Here is a 19,332-nt window from a genome sequence, read left to right on the forward strand (position 1 = left end):
AAGACACTGACCTCCACCTTCTTGCTCTCACTGAGACTTAGTTCAATTCCAGCTCAGTCACTGCTTTTGACTCCCTCCTGCCTATCGGCTTCAAGATCATTTCCAAGCCTCAACCTCACAGTGCTGGTGGTGGTGTCGCCTTAATCTATCCTGAGTGGGTTCCTTCTTCCATCGTACCCACCCAACCCTATACTTTCTTCGAATTGCCATTTGGACAAGGACCCTCGTGCAGAATGGGACATAGTTTGTCAAATGCGGCATGATGAGAGGAACCCAGTAATATATATATCGTTAGATTTCGGTGTAAAATACAAACGTTTCATATGTAGTTACTTTTTAGGTGCAAAAAGTCTAGAGTAAAATAAACTCCAGTGGGTGGATTCAGCCCTTGCATCATTTCAACTACATAACTCCAGGAGCCTATCCACATGCAGAGGCTGGGTCATGGGGGTGGAGAGAACCGTATGGCTCCAATCAAAACTCAGGGCTAATAAACTGCACCTCCTAAGTTTAATATTTCAGAGGTGTGGTTTTGAGTTTAAAAAGTGGATGCACAAGCCAAAAGGTGGAGAGCTGCCTAAAAGTCATCTGGGTGCTACTACTGAAAGATTTCTACAGAACTAACCTTGCATGGGAGATAGATTCTGGGATCTTTGCAGGAAGAGCCAAATAGAGGGATGACTGGCGGTAGTTATTCATAACTGAAGTGCCTGACCAGAGCCCAGTTTTCTCCGAAAGAGGGTTCAGAAATGCTGCTGTCTTTCCTGAGCACGAAACCCAGAGATGACTATGTTCGTTACCTTGCCCAACCAAACCTGATTTTGTGGGGATCAATTTTAGTACATACCTTTGCCTTAGTTACTGTGTGGGAGGCTGGCAGCAGACCCTTAGCAATCTTACCAAATAATAACTTAATTCATTCCCATATAGCCAAATTTCAATGACATTCAAAACCAATAACATTGCTCCAGTGTGGATAAAAATCTATTTGTAAGGTAATCGGGTACTCCTATTTACTTTGCTAACCCCAACATTCTTGACAGGGAGGGGTGCATTAAAACGAAATTCCCTTCTGCTTCCCATTCCCTGAGCCCTACCATCAAATTAGGGGGGTCCCAAATGATCAACTGAGTAACTGGGTTTGTGTTGGGGCTGAACAGGGTCTCTTCCCAAAATTAAACAGAGTACCTGATTTAAAAGTACATTTTTGCAGAACATGGGAAAGTGTTTCCCAAGAGAGGGGATATTTTGCATTGCAGATTGACGATGAAAAGGGTCTCCAAAATAAAGGAAAAGTGTTTGCTTTGAAACGGTGTGCTCCCACGTTGCTAGAATTGCCAAGCGTGCTGGGAGATTAAAACCAAGAGCGCTGCGTGTGTTGAAGTACTTTTCAAAATCAAACAGTGGTGCATTGTATTTAATTCAACTTCATCAAAAGTCATTAAAAGATGCTGTATCATTTTGTTATTAAGGGATTTTTGTGTGTGATAAAAGTATTGAAATGTTCATTTGACCTGTACTTTATTTACTGGAGACTCAAAAGTAAAAAAAAACACACACCTGGGGTATAATCTTGGATTTTGCTACTGTTTATTCCGAAAAGGTGAATTATTTGTATTGAATCGTTGTTTTGGTGCCACCGAGAATGTGGCGTGTCATGTGAAGTAGTGTAAATTATTAAATTTTCCATATTCCTTAATAGAAATATATTTTTTCTATACACCAGCCTGGTTCTTGGCTTAACATTGCTATAGGGCGAGGGGTTCACTAGTTCTAGACGAGTCACCTACAGGGCTAAAAAGAATATCAAGGTCTATTTGTGGGGTGCTGTTGACTGCTGGGGGGACTACTCCCCAAATTACCAGTGATCCCATAAATACATCTGACAGTGCTTTTCAATGTATCGAGGACTCGGCTCCTGCACTGATCATCTCCTGACTTGTACCAAGCCTACAAGAAGTCACCTCCAGGCATCCCTGTCCTTGATGCTTAGCTGGAGTCTGGGATTTCTAAATCAGAATCACATTCAGTAAATGATGTGGCGCCAAGGGGGCTTCAGCAAGATATCTAACTTGGCCATGTAGTTATGATGTTATCAGTTAGAGACAAGCCAGAATTTCCAATGTATGTAGATGGGGTTCAAGATAAGGGTAATGCAGTGGTAATGGAGCAAGATGCCCCCGGCATGTCAGGGCAAGGGCCATATGGCAAAATAGTGGCATCAAAGCAGGTTCTTCTTTGGTCCTTCAAATAGGTCCGGTGCAAGGTTTAAAGATGCTGCTAGTGATGCATCATTTTAACACCCCTCCCTTGAAATGGGGGATATCAGCTAGCTGTAGGACTAAGCTGGCATTGCCTGTGCCATGCTGCTTGGGCGCCCCATTAGAGACCTAGAATCGCCTCGCAGTAGAACTGACCCTGCCTTGAAAATGTGCAACGGTGAAGGCAGGAGACACACATTGATTTCTCAGGGCACGCTCTGGAATGAATATTAAGGCAGAGCACATATTTTCAGAAATTGTGTTTTGTAATTGGAGTTGGTCACCTAATGGCCTGCCAGGACAGGGATCTTCATCAGAAGGTTTAAGTTTCCAGAAATAGTGTGATCTTGAAGGATGGAAAAATGTCTTGGCTTATGTCAACCACCCCCATCACTTGACGTGACTTTCAGGATGTAGAAAAGTGTGATGTTAAAGGACGAGACTCTGGCCAATCAAAGCCCTTGGAGTAATGTTTCAAGGATGTCTGAAGTGGGCTCAATTCCCTTGTGATGCAAAAGTAGAGGGCCTGCCCGTGACTTGTCTGAACATCAGAAGTATTTCAAGAAAGGGGCTACAGGGATGGTTGTTGGAGTGGACTATGCATGACCTTGTCTTGGCCGGCTGAAACGTGAGGCTTTAGCCAGGATGTAGGGTTTCTGAAAGGCTTGCTAGTGTCTAAAGCATTGGTTCACTGTCCACAGCTTGAGACTGGCGTGTCAGAACCTGCTGGACACCACTCTTATGCCTGAGCTTAGGCTTTCAGAAAGAATCGCTATTGGTCCTAAAATGAGTTCTTAACAGCATAGGTCTTGTTCTGTGCATGTTGTGGTCATTGGGGCTTAACTTTCACATTGGGCCTCATTCCGCGATTGGAGGTAGCCATGGCGCTAATAGCACCAGTGCTGCCTCCAATAACGGTACCGAGTCCGCCCTCATTCAATGGGGACTTACCGATCTAGTCGGACCTTTGTGGGACCGGTAAGTGCCCATTGAAAATACCATTCCCATTTGAGTCCCCATAGGGCTCAATGGATATGGGAAAGGTGCAAATAACGATACCGCAATTTGCGCTACTGGTATTTGCGCGACCCATTCAGAAAGTGGTGGGAATCCTTTGGCTGCTCGATCCTAAACCCTTAGGGTCAAGGCACTCTCGGTGAGTCCAATATAATTCACTAAAAACTCCACAAATAATGGGGAGCCTACCGAAGCCATTAAAAAGTGGCATCATTCATGATATCCACTTCCACCAAAAACACGACTTCTTCGAGGAAGTGTTTAACCACACCCCAAATGACACCTATGAGTCAGGGGTCGCTACCACGGGGGTCATTACGACCCAGGCGTTAAGGGGTTAACGGCGGCGTAAAAGGTTGCAGCGCCGTTAACCCCTTAACGCCTTACTACGAGGTCCCTTTGCGGCTCCCGACCTTAACGGCTGGTCTGGACCAGGTAGGGACCCGCAAAGGGACCTTGAAGGTAATTAAGGTACCACAATTTGCAGTACCGTAATTACCGCCTTCCCCTTTCCCATTGAGCCCTATGGGGCAAAAATGTGAATGGGGAGGGCCAATGGTAAATGGTGAATTACCGCCCCGCCAACCTTGAAATGGGGTGGTAATTCCCCATTTCACCATGGCGGAATCGGTAAGTTACCAGCGTTAACCATGGCGCTAATAGCGCCATTGGTTAACGCCGGAGTTGTAATGAGGACCCATGTGTGTGTGGCTTCATTACAAGCATGTGCTCCGGGGTAGGGTGTTTGCATTGGAGGGACGGTAAGCTGAAGCTTGGGGTATTTGGTTGTTGCATCTGGGCCTCATTACAGGTCGGGCGGTCCGGAATTAACAGTGGCTGTAAACCCACCACCACTGTTAATTCCGGGCCGCCCGATCCCGAATCCTGCAGGTGGGAGGTGATCTTCCCGCCAGGTCTGACCTTGCGGGTTGAACACCTCCCGTCTGCAGGCGGACGTGGAAACACCTGCACCATCACGAGATGGTGGTGGTGTTTCCACTTCCCCATTCACATTGAGTCCTGTGGGACTCAATGGGAATAGGGACTTACCAAATTCCGCCTCCGGAATTCCCGGGAAACCAGGCTCGTAATGCACTGGTATTTCTGGGAGTCACGGAGGCGGAATGGTAATACGAGTCCGGCGGTAACCAGGCGGTTTTACCGCCTCGGTTACCGCCGGACTTGTAATGCAGCCCTATAGTCTGGAAGGGGCAGGACTTGAAGTGAGGGCTTTGTCCCAAATTGTGGGGTGAGATCAGAAGGGCTTGTGCCCACCTGTCATGTCATTCTTGAATATGTTCAACAGTATGATATTACCCACGTTTACACGTTGTGTGTCCTGATATCTGCTCTAGCCCCCTGAGACCATCGAAAGGCCATCAGCGAGTCCTTTCGTCCATTCCTATTTGACCAGCCCAGTTTTAATCCTTGAAGGAGTTTCCTCTCCACCGAGTGAGGACTCACCACTCTTGTCTAGTACCATACAGGGATTTGGGAAAATAATGTGGGAATATCCAGAAACAAAAATCCTGGTAGTTGTTAATCGGAAAGAGCTGCTGGGAGGCATGAATAACGGAGCTGACAAGTGTCTTTCTGTCCACAGGTTACACCGTCACCTCTGTGATGACGCGGAAGCACGCAAGGGTCTATGTGGCTGGAGCCCCCAGGTTCAACCACACGGGCAAAGTCATCATTTTCACCATGCACAACAACGAGAACCTCACCATTCATCAGTCTCTGAAAGGAGAACAGGTAATGGAGTACAAGTAGGCCTGCAATCTGGTCAAACAGGTAGTGCCATCCCTGTAACAAATGCAAGGGTTTAGTTTAGTTTAGTTTAGTTTGTTTATTTATAAAGCGCATCCGAACCCTCAGGTAACTGGGCGCATAATCATGTGTACAGCAGAGTTACATATCGTTACACGAGCATCATAGTACAACAGACAGAACATACATTAGTCCAGGCTCTGAATGTTTACATACAAGAGTAGAATATACCAATAAAAGTATGTACAGAGAATATGCAAAAAAAGAAAAAAAAAAGTTACAGTGGCTAATGTGGACCGGGTTACAGGTTGGTCCTGAATAGGCTGTAGGTGGAGTAAACATTACTACAGGTAGAGAGCGGCGGCTAGCTGGTCATGTCGGTGAGACTCTGGCTGTTTAGGCTAGTAGCCATGATTTTACTATGGCTCTGAATGGCCAGAATGCGGCTTCCGATCTAATTGTAGTGGAGAGGGTGTTCCAACATTGTGCTGCAAGCACTGGAAAACTGGAGCCCCCTGCTGTTTTTAGGTTATAATTAGGGATCTTTAGTTGGTGTAGGTAAGGTGTTCTGGTGGGTCTAATGGGGCAGTGTCTAGCGAATTTGTCAGAAAGGTATCGTGGGGCAGTATGTGATAGGCACTTGTGGGTGATGACCAGTGTTCTTAGCTTAATTCTGTCACGGATCGCGAGCCAGTGGACTTCTTTTCTAACCGTGGATATGTGCGCCTTGCGCGGGAGGTTGAGGGCACATTTTAGTGCATTATTTTGCAGGATCTGGAGTCTGTTCAAGTTTTTAGTGGTAGTGCCTAAGTAGAGTGTGTTGCAATAGTCTAATTTAGACAATATCAGCGCTCTAGATAGGGTGAGGCAGCTACAGGTGGAGAGGAAAGGCCTACAGGCATTGATCAATTTATTGGTGTATGAGGTAGCTGAGATGGTAGAGTTTATTTGTTTCTTTAGTGATAGGGTAGAATCGAGGTATACACCTAATGTTTTAACCTCTTTGGAGACTTTTATGATGTTGCCATCAATGGTAAAGGATTGGTACCTTTGGTCCAGTTTGTTGAGGCGAGCCTGGGAGCCTACGATAAGCAATTCTGTCTTATCGTCGTTAAGGCAAAGACTGTGTGTGGCCATCCAGGCTTGGATTTCTAAATAGATATCATTAAGCTTTGCAGCATCTTCTTCATAGCTGCCAGTGAGCGTGATGAGGACCTGGGTGTCATCTGCATAATTAGTGTAGCTGACACCCAGATCGTCAAGACGGTCAAATAGGAGCTTCGTGAAGATGTTGTAAAGTGTGGGAGAAATGCAGGAGCCTTGCGGCACTCCACATGTGATTGGGATAGGGTCTGCAGCCGCAGTGGGGGCAAAGACTCTAGTCGTCCTGTCAGACAGGAATGACTGGATCCACTTAGTGGCATTCTGAGAGAATGCAGCAGCCGATGAGAGGTGTTGAGTGAGGATCTGGTGGTCAACCAGATCAAAGGCAGCAGAGAGATCCAACAAGAGCAAGATGGCCAGTTTGCCCTTGTCTTTGGCGTCATCCATTTGGATTTTTAGATCCAAGAGGGCAGTTTCAGTCCCGTGCCTTGGTCTGAAGTCGGATTGTCGCAGGCCTAGGAGGTTGTTTTCTTCCAAATGTTGTTGTATTTGGAGATAGGCTACCCTGTTCAAGATTTTGAGAAGAAATGGGACTGTGGTGATGGGCCTGTAATTTGTGGGGATGTTGGGATCTAGGTTAGGTTTTTTTAGCAGGGGTAGGACCCACGCTTCTTTAAGGTTGTTGGGGACCCCTGAGTTTTTGAAGGAGGAGTTGATCAGAGAGGTGATGAGAGGGGCTAACTCATTAGCACCATCTTTGATGACGGATGCTGGGCAAATGTCACCTTTGCAGTTGGATGGTTTGAGGCTGGCGATTATCTTGATTACTTCCTCTTCTGTGACTGGTGAGAAGTGGAAAGCTGGGCAGATAGGGGTAGTGTGGTTAGTTTTGCTCCTGGGGTTCTGCTTGAAGGCAATGCTAGCTTTTTTTGCTTCTATCTTGGTTTGTAGGAGGGCAATTTTGTTAGCGAGGGCGAGCTGGATATTGTTACACCAAGCCTTGTCTTTGATGCAGTCCTCTGTAGGGGGCAGTGGTGATTCAAGTTCTATTAATATAGAGAAGAGTTCTTTGGTGCCAGATTTGGCATTTTGTATTCTCAAGTTGTAGGTCTCTTTCTTAGCATTTAAGATGGCGGATTTGTAGGTGGAGGCAGCTGAAGCAAATTTGTCTTTAGTGGAGAGAAGGGGCTTTTCTCCAGCTAGTTTCTGCAGTTCTTTTAATATTACGGAGAGCTTTTAATTCTGCTGAGAACCATTTGTTGGAGTGGGCAATAGTTTTGGCTTTTCGTTGTTTGGGAGGAGCTATCTGGTTGAGGGCTAGTTCTAAAGTATTGTTATATAGGTCTACTATGGCTGCTGGGTTGTTATTTTGCGTGAGTACATTAGCTTTACTGATAGGCGCAAGAAAAGGTTTGAGGTTCTCTATAGTGATGTTGCGGTTGTTTCTGGAGATTATTTGAGGTAATCTCTGAAAGGAATCCCTGTAACAAACAGACTGTAACTGTGGAGCTAGCCTTGTAACAGAGGAATCCCTGCAACACATGGACAGGAAACACTGTGCCATCCCTGTAACAAACAGACAGAGGTGCAGAGCCAACCTTCCAATAAACAATAAGGGACCGAGTACCATCCCTGTAACAAATGCAAGGGCCAAAGACAAGACATCCCTGTGACACATGGACAGGAAACACTGGGTCATCCCTGTAACAAATACAAGGGGCAAAGGAATCCTTGTAACACAGAGACAGGAACTGGGGGGCTAGCCTTGTAACAGGGGAATCCCTACAACACATGGACAGAACACACTGGGGCATCCCTCTAACAAATGCAAAGGTGGAAGGAATCCTTGCAACACACAGACAGGAACTGTGGAGCTAGCCTTGTAACAGAGGAATCCCTGCAACACATTAACATGAAATGCTGTGCCATCCCTGTAACAAACAGAAGGAGGTGCAGAGCCAACCCTGCAATAAACAATAAGGGACCCGGTACCATCCCTGTAACATATGCAAGGTCCAAAGTCATCCCTGTAACACATGGACAGGAAACACTGGGCCATCCCTGTAACAAATGCAAGGGTCAAAGGAATTCCTGCAACATACGGACAGGAACTGTGGAGCTAGCCTTGTAACAGAGGAATCTGTGTAAGACATGGACAGGAAACACTGTGCATCCCTGTAACAAACAGAAGGAGGTGCAGAGCCAACCCTGCAATAAACAATAAGGGACCCGGTACCATCCCTGTAACAAATGCAAGGTCCAAGGTCATCCCTGTAACACACGGACAGGAAACACTGGGCCATCCCTGTAACAAATGCAAGGGTTTGAGGAATCCCTGTAACACATGGACAGGAACTGTGGAGCTAGGCTTGTAACACAGAAATCCCTGTAACACATGGTCAGCAAACACAGTGCATCCCTGTAACAAACAGAAGGAGACACAGAGCCAACCCTGCAATAAACTATGTCAGGGTCCTTCATCCACCACCTCCTCCAGTAGACTGCTCCATGAATCCTCCACCTCCTCTGGGGCCCGAAGCCCTTCATCCATCGCCTGCTCCAGTAGAATGCTCAATTAATCCTCCACCTTCTATGGGGCCGGGCTCCTTCATCCACCACCTCCTCCTCCAATTGACTGCTCCACGAATCCTCCACCTCCCCTGGGGCAGGGGTCCTTTATCCACCACTTCCTTTGGGGGATGTCCCTGTGGTTATTCTTCCTCCTTGAGAGATCGTTCCCTTCATCCATCACTTCACTGGGATGCTGCACCATAAACATTCCTCCTTCTCTCAGACTTGTTCCCTTCATCCACTGCCTACACTAGCAGAGAGCTGCATGGCTCCACATCCCCTGGAGAGCTTGTTCCCATCGCCCATTTGTCCTCTGGGAGGCTGCTCCATGCAACTCCCTACTCCAGTTGTAGGCTTCTGCATTCAGCTGCCAGCTTCGTTTGAAAGCAATTCCCTGGGTTCCACCACCTCCACTGACCAGCTTTGCCCTCCAACCGCCCATCTGTCCATCAAGAAAGCTTTATGTTATCCTTTGTGATGTGGTACCTTCAAAGCCCCCCAGCTCCATTCTGTAATTGTCATTCATCTGCAGAGCGAAAGCTCAGTGTACACTCATGCAAGTGTACACAAGCTGCATTGTACACTCATGCAAGTGTACACAAGCTGCAATGTACACTCATGCAAGTGTACACAAGCTGCAGTGTACACTCTTGCAAGTGTACACAAGCTGCAATGTACACTCATGCAAGTGTACACAAGCTGCAGTGTACACTCTTGCAAGTGTACACAAGCTGCAATGTACACTCATGCAAGTGTACACAAGCTGCAGTGAACACTCTTGCAAGTGCTCAAGATCACTTCTTGGGACATTCAGGGTCTTCGCTAACACATTGCCTTGTCCCTTTTCTGTTTTTGCCAGATTGGATCCTATTATGGAAGTGAAATTGACTCCCTTGATGTCAATGGCGATGGAATAACAGACCTTCTTTTGGTTGGGGCGCCCATGTACTTCAGCGAGGGCAGAGAAAGAGGCAAGGTGTACGTGTACGTCTTAAGAGAGGTAATGCATAAACGTCATGCTTTCCCCTGGTGGGGGTGCTGAAATGATAAGGCAGGTGCTGTGGGCCCGCATGGTCTTACCTGTCCGTGGCTAGAGTCCGTGGGACCCAAGGGGCTAGCCTAATGTGATACATGCAGGTGTGATGCATGTGTGCTCCTCTGCAGCTGTATGATTCTGCCCGCAGTAGTGTATCCAGGCACTGTAAAGTCCGCGCCACTGGCCTAGGGATTTAGCATGGTGGCGAAGGGGGGGTTGGGGCATTAGCCTTCAGATCTCTTATGGCGGCTAGTAGATTGGATTGCTTCAAGAGTTCCAGTGGAGCGTGTTACAAATGCTGGGCCGATCAGTCATACCAAACGGCCTATTAGCCGTGAATTAGCAAGTAGCGAGCAGGAGAAGGATCATTTGTTTACATCTGTATTTGCTGCATAGAATCACAGCTGTGAGGCCTGTGCAAGTGATGTTGTGGGCTGTCCTGAAATCTCAGGTCTGTCCCCATGTGTGTGGCATTTCTATGGTGAGCAATTCTGTGTTCTCAGCTCTATCTGTTACATAAAAGCACAGCTGCGAGGCCTGTGCAAAAATGCTGTTGTGACCTGTCCTGATCTAGAGTGGGTTTGTACTCGTGAAGCGCGTATGGGGTGAGTGAGGCTGCCTGCGTTTTTAATTGTTTTCACCTGTATTTGACGCACATAATCACAATGGTGTGGCCTGTGCTGGTGCGACTGGTCTGACTTGAGGTTTGGGGGGCTGGCCCCCTCCCTGTCAGAGTTGGGATCGCAAAGAGTCCTTCACCAGGGGCCACTGGAATCTTCATATTGCTGCCCCCCCAAGCAACCCCTAAGTGCCCACCTATTTAATTATGAGGTGGACCCTTAACAATGTAAGCGCTTGTTTGCTTGGTGGACATCTTCTCCTGATTATACCTGACTAAAATGTACTGACAATTCAAACTAAGTGACTATGATTAGAAGTGTGGACCCTGAGGAGAAAATACGAAAAAAATCAGTCAGAATTTCTCCCTAAAGCCGGTGAATATTAGCATAAAAAAGACAGGGCCATTTAAAGAGTAGCTCAATGACTGTGCTCATTTGGGGTCTTCCCAGGGAATTGACATGGAACACACCTGCTTGATCTCTCATAGCCACTAGATGATGGCAAAGTGGGAATGGCTGATGCAGGCCCAGGGGCTTAAGCGAGTAGTAAGGGGCGTCAGAAGGTTTGAGACTCTCAGGAATATGGCTTCAGAGTGAGCACAGCTGCAGGCGCACCTACAAATGAACTAAGATCGGGTCTGCCTCCCTCTTCCGAATATCTGTATTATCCTGCCTGCAAGCCTCCATACCCTCTCGCCACAGCCTTCCAGCTGTACCCTTACTGGGCTTCATTATAAGTTTGGTGGTATCTGAGCAGTCAATTCGCTGGGATACCACGTAACGGAATTACCGTTACCGCCACTTGGTCCTCTGGTATTACCTCATGCTTCACAATTGGAGGTGGCGGTGTTAGTCCCCATTACACCCCATGGCAAAACAAAAGGGTTGATGGCTGGAAAGTTTAGAATAAATCTTAACCTCTGGCATTGCTTGGGCAACCCCCCAGACCATCGTTTTTGAACATTTTTTGGCGGAATTACCACAGCAGTAATTCTGCCAATGGTAATTTGACCAAAATCAGGCAGAAAGTTGGTGGATTTACCTCCATCTCATAGCTGGAGGTGAATCCTCCAACTTTCCACCCAACTCATATCTGGGCGGTGCCGTAATGTAGTGGTATACAGTAATACCGCCGCATTCACCCAGCACCGCTCAACTCTTAACTGTTTTTACATTCTAATCATAAGAATGGTATTCTGCTCCTATTGCTATATCGCCTTATTGTGCAGAGCTCCACCGCTTCACAGCTAGTTGTGTACTATATAGCACCCAGTACATACAGCACACACATAGTTGCAAGGGGTCACATGGCATTGGATCTCATGCTTGTGATGGTGCAGTAAGGGTCTTCTATCTACTCACTGCACTGCCATATTGCACCACAGAGTGATCTGTGCACAATGGCCAGCAGTCTGACGGGTGGTGGGAGCAGTGGTTTTGGTAACATGTGGAACACAGGGCACAGTCTGCTGTGAATTAGGAAAGGCACTTTTCGACAGAACACACAAACAATATACTGAGCTGAGGCAAAATGGGTTTCCCCAAAATACCGAAAAAAAGGCTGAATGCACATTTAGTGCGCATTCGGCCCAGTAGAAAAGACCGAAGGCCATAATAGCGAATAAGGGCAGCAATGAATGCAGGGGTATCCCCGCTCCCCTAGTTTGATATAACGGGCTACCGGGGTTGCAGGGGTGTCCCCAGATACATTAAATGTCCAGCAGAGGACACACGTCCAAAATCCCAAAAGCTAGAATTGCAAAATGCGGTCAAGTGGGCTTTTCGCAATTTTGTAATTCAAGCTTTTGGAATTCGGTTTTATATTGTAGATCCAGGCAAAATGAGTGCTACCTTTTAGAAATAAACAGAGAAAGACCAAACACTGCTCTCAGTTAAGATCCAAAAGCTTTCCATGTATTTTTGAAATCATTACTTTTGGTCATTGTCTATGTGGAATTCTTGAGACAAGGGGCCTCATTATAAGTGACTCTGGGCCTCATTACAAGTTTGCCGGTCCTGTAGTAACGGTGCCGGTAAGCTACTGGCACTGTTGCTACCAGACTGGCAAACTACGACTTGTGCTCGCGGGTGTCTTTCTGGCCGCCAGGTTTGACCTGGCGGGTAGATCAGCACCCGCGAGCACAATTCGTTTGATGCACCGGCACCATTCATGAATGGTGGCGGTGCATCCGTCCTCCCCATTCCCATTGAGCCCTATAGGGCTCAAATGGGAATGGGGAGTAATGGGTACCGGCACCCAGCGATGGGTAATTACCGGGTCTGGCGTGGCCGGAATACCCCGCTAATTGCCCATTACCAGTATTTTCACAATTTTACCGGCATGGCTAAACCCAAACTCGTAACGAGGCCCCCTGTCTCGAAATAAAGGTGCTGATAACAAGCTACTGGCACCTTTTCTGGACCCGGTCACTCCGAGTCTGCCGGTAGGGGCACTGAACTACTGGCAGGCCTGACCTGCCGGGAGTTCAGGCCCCTACCAGCACTTTTTTCACTGAAGCACCGGCACTGTTACTAACGGTGATGGTGCTTCAAGGTTTCCATTCCCATGGATCCTACGAGACTGCATGGGAATGGGAACCTACCGTACCACCACAGCCTGTGATATCCCGGCAGCACCGCAATGTCAGGCGACGGTAAATTGTAATACAGGATTGCCGGCAACCTCGTAATGAGGGCTAAGGTTAGAAAGCTACATTTGCATCTGTTGCTGCTCCCTTGCTTCCACCTCCAGCTCCCCCCTCTTCTGTGAAATACACTTGTGTGTAGCAAGGGAGAAAGCAGTGATGGCCAGAATGAGTGTGGCTCCACCAGCCAGCATCCCGCACATCCCACAGCCAATGAGCAGACACTATGGGTGTCACTAGGTAGCCTTATGGGAAAGGATAGGCCCTACCCCAGGTGCACAGCGAAAGGCAACAGTCAATGGCATTGCCTCTTCCGGCGCCTCCTGTAACATCACTGCGTACCTATTAAATGAACAGTGTATGGGTGCGTCTTTTCTCTGTTCTACCGGCCAATTAACTATAATGCTTTTTGAAGGGAAGTTTCTGCTCAGGATATTATCAATTTTCATGCATTTAATTAATTCCATAAGTATCAATTGTCATGCATTTAATTAATTCCATAAGTAATCGACTAGTTGAGGTCCCTTTTGCCATTATATGCAGAACTACTCATGCCATCTTTGACAAAGTTGCCTGCCTCGCTCTGGGAACCTCCAGTGGTTGACTAAGGGACGGGTGCCTTCTCAAGCTAGCAGATGGTCGGCACCGGGGAGGCGGATCATCGGATCACCCTCACTTAGTCCCCTTCTGAGGACAGGGGACTGTAACATGGTGCCAGATAGAGACATGTTCTCTATACAGAGACCCGGGGAGTGAGGCTCTGTCCAAGCACAGTGCTTTGGCTTCCATTGAAACCAGTGACTCTACAGCTTCTGGCTCTTCAAGGGAATAGAGGAATGGTCCAGCAGCACTGGCAAACCCAGCTCCCAGGTGGAGGAATGTCATCCAAAGAGGGAAATAATCACACAGTGAGGAACAGAGAGGCTCCGGGAGTCCACCTAAGGGGGAGGATTAGGGTGTGACAACCAGAGAGAAGATCACACAAGAGGAGGGACTCCATACACCAAGTCCCATCCTCAGGGTTGGGGCCAATCAGCCCATCGAGACACCTGTACTCCCCTTTCCCTAGAGATTAATTAATTAATCATGTATACCACTCAAAATACCGAATACCAGTCACTAAGTGCAGGTCCCGGTGTGAGAAACTCGACCATCCACATAGTGGGTGTGCGCTCGCCTGGGCTTTTTTGAAATTTAAATGAAATCAAATGATGGTAGATCAACCTCCAGAAGATTGTGTGGGGCTAATCTGCATATATTTTCCTATGCTCACCGCATGACATACACATAGACCTTTGTACTCTGGGTGCGGACATCCTACAAGCGCCACCCCCCTGTCAGAGTTAATTAGAATATGACAGCCAAGAGTATACCAAGACATCTCAGAAGGGGAAGGCAAAACCTTCCTCCTGCAAAGACCAGCCTAATTAACCAACAAAGGCTCCATGGATCCGCCCTGTACTTTGTTAGCTGCTGGTGACAGTTTTGCATACTAATCAGAGTTAATTCAAACAGGCTCACAGGAGGCCTGGTCGCAGGACTAACAAAAGACAGGAAAACCACAACAACCCTTGATATGCACTGTGTCAACCTGAAGCCAGCTTGCGCCTCTCAGTATCAATGGAAGTGACCTCTCATGTCTGGGACTATGGGCATCATTACGAGTTTGGAGGTAAGGGCATGGCTACCCCCAAACCCGGGTCCGAGTTCCCTGAATGGGGAAATACCAGGCCATTCCGACCTTGGAGGGCCCGGTATTTCCCCATTCAGGGAACCTGGACCCGGTCCATCCCCATTCCCATTTGAGCCCCCATAGAGCTCAATGGGAATGGGGAGCATGCTAACAACGGGCCCGTTAATGACGGGACCATTGTTAGCATGCTGGGCCGCTCGCGGGACCCGCTAATGACGCGTGGTAAAACCAGGCATCCTGAGTGGGTCCCGCGAGCGGACCTCGTAATGGGGCGGTAAGGGGTTAACGGATCTGGCACCTTTACCGGCTCTGTTAACCCCTTACCGCCCTCTTCGTAATGAGGCCCTATGTATTTTCAGTAGTCAATCCGGCAGAGGGACTCCATTCAGAAGGTATAAGTATATAGATTGATTGAGACAGAAATTCTGCTCTCGCTGCAGCTTCAAGGGAGAACTGATGCTTTAATTAGGAACTACAGAGAGCTCAATTAACCATATAGACCCCTCAATCCACAACAGACAGGAAGATGGGTGGGACTTAGTATTACATGTTTTCACCTCTTTACCTTTTCTGTTGCAAAGCACTCTGGTTATGACCTGATGCATACGGGACATTGTTGGTGGGGACCAAGGATTGGTTCATTAAGGTAGGCTTAGCCTACACCAATCACTGTGGCCCATCTGGATTTAAAATAGGGTTGAGCCCCTCCTTTGCAAGATTATCTGAAGACTTCACAAGGAGTAACAAGTAGAACTAATTTGTACCCTGGCTGAATGTACAGTCTGCCTTGCAACTTCTGCCAGTGAAGGAAGGCCAGGATTTCCAAAGAGAGAAGCAAGACCCCTCCTCTAAACATCTCCCAGGGAACAGAGGGAGAGACTGAATCCAGAGGACCCTCCAGCAGCTTCAGAACCAGTACCCAGCCAGCACACAGCATGTCCCGCTAGGCTCTGCAAGCAAGCTTCCTAGGTGGGATGTGCCAGAGAGTCTCTGAACCAAGGACAAGGCAGTTGCCTGCAACACTCTCCTCAGCTTTGGGCCACCCGCCTTAACGGACGACTGATGCCCAGTGAAGAAGCTAGGAGGAGCTGCAACTGAGTGCACAGTTGACTGTTGTTAATCTGCACTCTAAACGCTGCTTGAGATGGCTCGACCAGTGCCTCAGACCCACCGACCAGCAATGAGACATTGATTCTTGACCCCGAGCCGCCATGTAGGCCAGCCCGCAGCATTCTGTCCAGCCTTGCTCACCGAACTGCCTGCTGCCTGATACCTGCAGCTGTCTACTGTCTCGAACTCTGTCGCAGGAGCTGCAAAGCGCCCTGAAACCGATTCGACCCTGTTGAGCACCAAGAACCTCTACAAGCACAAGGTACATTGTGGTTCTGTCCGCCTGGTCCTTCTCCAAAGGCCGCTAGTGACATTCTACGACCCAATGCCCCCTTTGTGTTGAAGCCAAGTATCCTTGAACTATTGAGATGAATGACTTTACCGACTAACCTCCTGTTAGTGTCCAGAGTAATCTCTTTTCCTTCTTGAAAATGTCTGTCCTCTGCATTCCTTTACAGGGTGGGTTGTATTTTGTAGCGTGCTACAACTGTCTGTTGTGATAATAATAAAGTATATTTTTGTATTAAACCTTGACTGAACAGCCCCTTTTATCATTAATTAATAATAGTATGTTCACTGTGTTGCAACTAACCAACAATCCATGACCTTGCATAGGTTAGCCTGCCGTTCCGGCCACGTTACCAAAATTGGACAAGGAGGTTTATAATTTGCTTATGTTTCCAATCTGTTCATATCCCTTCTGATGTACTAGAGGTGTGGGGCTGATTGATTGTTTAGAAACCGATATTCATCTCTGGACCACTGGTGTTCCGTATGTTGATTTATCACACTGGGATTTGCACCTGTGTTGCACTGCGTTGTCTTGCTTCCAAGACAAATGTGTTGCCTCGGAACTAGCCTTTTGGCCCACATCATTCATCATTCCCAGCACAGATCATTCAATTATATGCCAGCAATGACAGGAGGGAATCGTGGGTGCAATAGCATTGGTTTACCAAGAGACTGTGCCCTTATTTCACGCTTCCACTAGTGAGTAGGAATCTAGTCTCAGGAGTCTTGCTCAATCAGCACAAAGTAAAACACATATGTTATTAGGATTTGTACTGTGCACAGCTGCTCTTTGCATGGTCCCCATGTGTTCTGCTGGATCTGGAAGACAGGTTGGTATTGTTATTTGGAAAGAGAGTGAACAAGTGAAATGGTGGTGCTTTGTGTTGATGGTGCAGATTGGAAATACCGTGAGCTCTGTGTGAGTAACTGATTTCTAGGCGTGATGTGTTAGCTGCAGTGAGGCCTTTGTGTTCAGAGAGAGGACGTCATGCTTGCAGAGGTGATGTGCATTGGCTGGAGGATGGGTGTGTCAGTTGGTGCTAGAGGTATAGCGTTGTGTTTTTGGGGAGAGTGTCTTTTAAAAGCCATGAGAGGGTGGCTAGTTTGAATTTGCACGAGGTGAGTAAAGTGCAGAGAGTGAGGGTTGGCCAATAGGGTCAATTTGTGGTCCTACATGAGTTCCTTTTCGGGTGCAAGCGCACAATATCACTGTTGTTTGTGTTGTGGTGAAAGGTGTTGAGGTTCTTTGTGGTTGTAGCAAGCTGATGTCCTGTGTTGCATTTATTATATTAAAAAAGAAAGGGTACCTTTAAATGGAATGTAAGCCCACCTAATCCCAGGGGGTGACCTAAATGTATACTCTGCTTTTAAGACCAGGTGACCACATGAAGAGCTTTCTAAGCAATGCTGGCTTTTCTGGCAGATTTGAGTATTGGGGAGGGATATACTCTGGTGGTCTAGCCAAAGCCCCTCTCTGGCCATTGGAGGGACCCGGATCCTCCCAATGGGTAACGGATTTGTTGAGAGGGGTTTTCAGAACCTGTTCTGCTGAGGAGTTCAGAGAAGCCAATGTAGTGGAGCAGGCAAGGTCTGGAGCAAAGTCTAGTAACGCTGTCAGTGGCGGAGTGCAGAGAAGTAAGGCTTAGACTCTGGAGGAGGTAGGTTTTGGGCGGAGTAGAATTAACATTCACGACGAATGGTAACCGCGGGCTACACAAGTCAGTAAATATATGCTCTGCAGTAAAGGATGGCACCAGCAAGGTGAAGACATCTCTGCAGTGATGAGGGTGCTCGTGAAGGTTCCAGCCACAAAGCTAGGAGGAATCCATGCACCGTGGCAGTCGATACGGGTGAAATGCAGCACTGCCACGCTTTCGAGCTCTGGCAAGGTAAGGACAGAAAGCAGGGCTGCGGGATGCTTCGTCTCATCGGTTCAATGGAGGTAGCCACCTCTTACACAACTCCACAATTAGGAAAAAGGCAGAGGCTTGCGTCGTGGTGGTTAGCTGAGCCAATGCAGGTCACAGCCACAGTCTTCTTCTGGCATCCCTCTGATGGCCATTCTACACAGGACACTTGGATCCAATGATCGACATGAAGAATGGCTCCAGATCTCTTCCTTGTTTCTTAACTTCAGGCAGGGGTAGGCCCAAACCCTCCAATAGAACAGGTAGTGGCTGCAGAGGCGTAGTCAGGATAGAGCCTGAGGGGCAAGGCCCACCCAAAATCTGTAAATGCCCACTTAGCATTGCTGAGTGGGTATTTACAACTGCCACTGTACAGCCTGAGCAGCAGAGTTCCGTACATTGCGCAGATTAGCTGGAGAACGGAACCTGCTGCGTGCATGTCAGGAACCGGTAAGCTATCTCTGCTTCCTGGTTTCTGTCTGTGCAGCAGCCGGAGGCCTATGGAGCAGCTGAGGAGGCACCGGTGTGGAGAGTCAGGAAGTCTGGAGGGAAACGGGTAATGGAAGAAAAGGGGTGTGTGTGTGTGTGTGTGCGCGCGCGAGGATTGTATGTAGTTATGAATGTATGTGTGCATGCTTGCAAGGGTCTGTGTAAGTGCACCTGTGTATCTATGCACATAGGTATGCATGTGAGGGGGTGACTGTAAATGCATTTGTATTAATTAATGCAGTGTGAATGGTGTACAGTGCTGCGAGAACCGGTGTGAATGAGAATGCAGTATGAATGTTCTGGGTGCTTGTGAATGACAGAGAAACTGTATGTGTTTGTGATTGGTGCATGAATGTGTATAAATGTGCATGAGTTTGTATGTCTGTATGTGTCTATGTGTAGGTGTGTGTGCATCTTTGTATGTGTGCGTGCCTGTGTGTGTACTTGTGTGTGAGTGTCTCTGTATGAGAGGTCGGGTCGGATGAGGGTCATTGGACCATGAACAATTTTTAACAACAGTCTCAAAATGGGGATTTACACTGCCACACCACCACTTGTAAACCAACGTTATTACTGCTGGAGATAACACCTCCAGCGGTAATACCGTCCGGACCAAGTGGCAGTAACTGCAATACCGTTTGGTGGTATCTCAGTGGTACTACCATTGAGATATCCCCAAACTCGTAATGAGCCCCAATATGTGTAACTCCTTTCTAACAGTGATAACAGAGCCCCCTGAAAAGTCCGAACTCGGCTTATAGTTTTGATGCTGCAAAAAAGGAGTGTGCCGAAATAACAGCTGTGCTGATTTGTGTAACCAG

General features: G+C 47.6%; 1 protein-coding gene across 2 annotated transcripts in view; it reads left to right on the top strand.

Annotated features, from left to right (window-relative positions):
- The window catches only part of ITGA11 (integrin subunit alpha 11), a 664,683-nt gene that overhangs the window by 455,332 nt on the left and 190,019 nt on the right, over window positions 1-19,332 (top strand). For both annotated transcript variants that reach the window (XM_069624240.1, XM_069624241.1), the window contains 2 exons: window positions 4,882-5,030; window positions 9,580-9,720. In XM_069624240.1, coding sequence (XP_069480341.1) covers window positions 4,882-5,030; window positions 9,580-9,720 — 290 coding nt within the window. The remainder of the gene's footprint in view (window positions 1-4,881; window positions 5,031-9,579; window positions 9,721-19,332) is intronic.

The sequence above is a fragment of the Ambystoma mexicanum genome, chromosome 11 (genome assembly GCF_040938575.1).
Source record: "Ambystoma mexicanum isolate Mex_15411 chromosome 11, UKY_AmexF1_1, whole genome shotgun sequence".
Lineage (NCBI taxonomy): Eukaryota > Metazoa > Chordata > Amphibia > Caudata > Ambystomatidae > Ambystoma > Ambystoma mexicanum.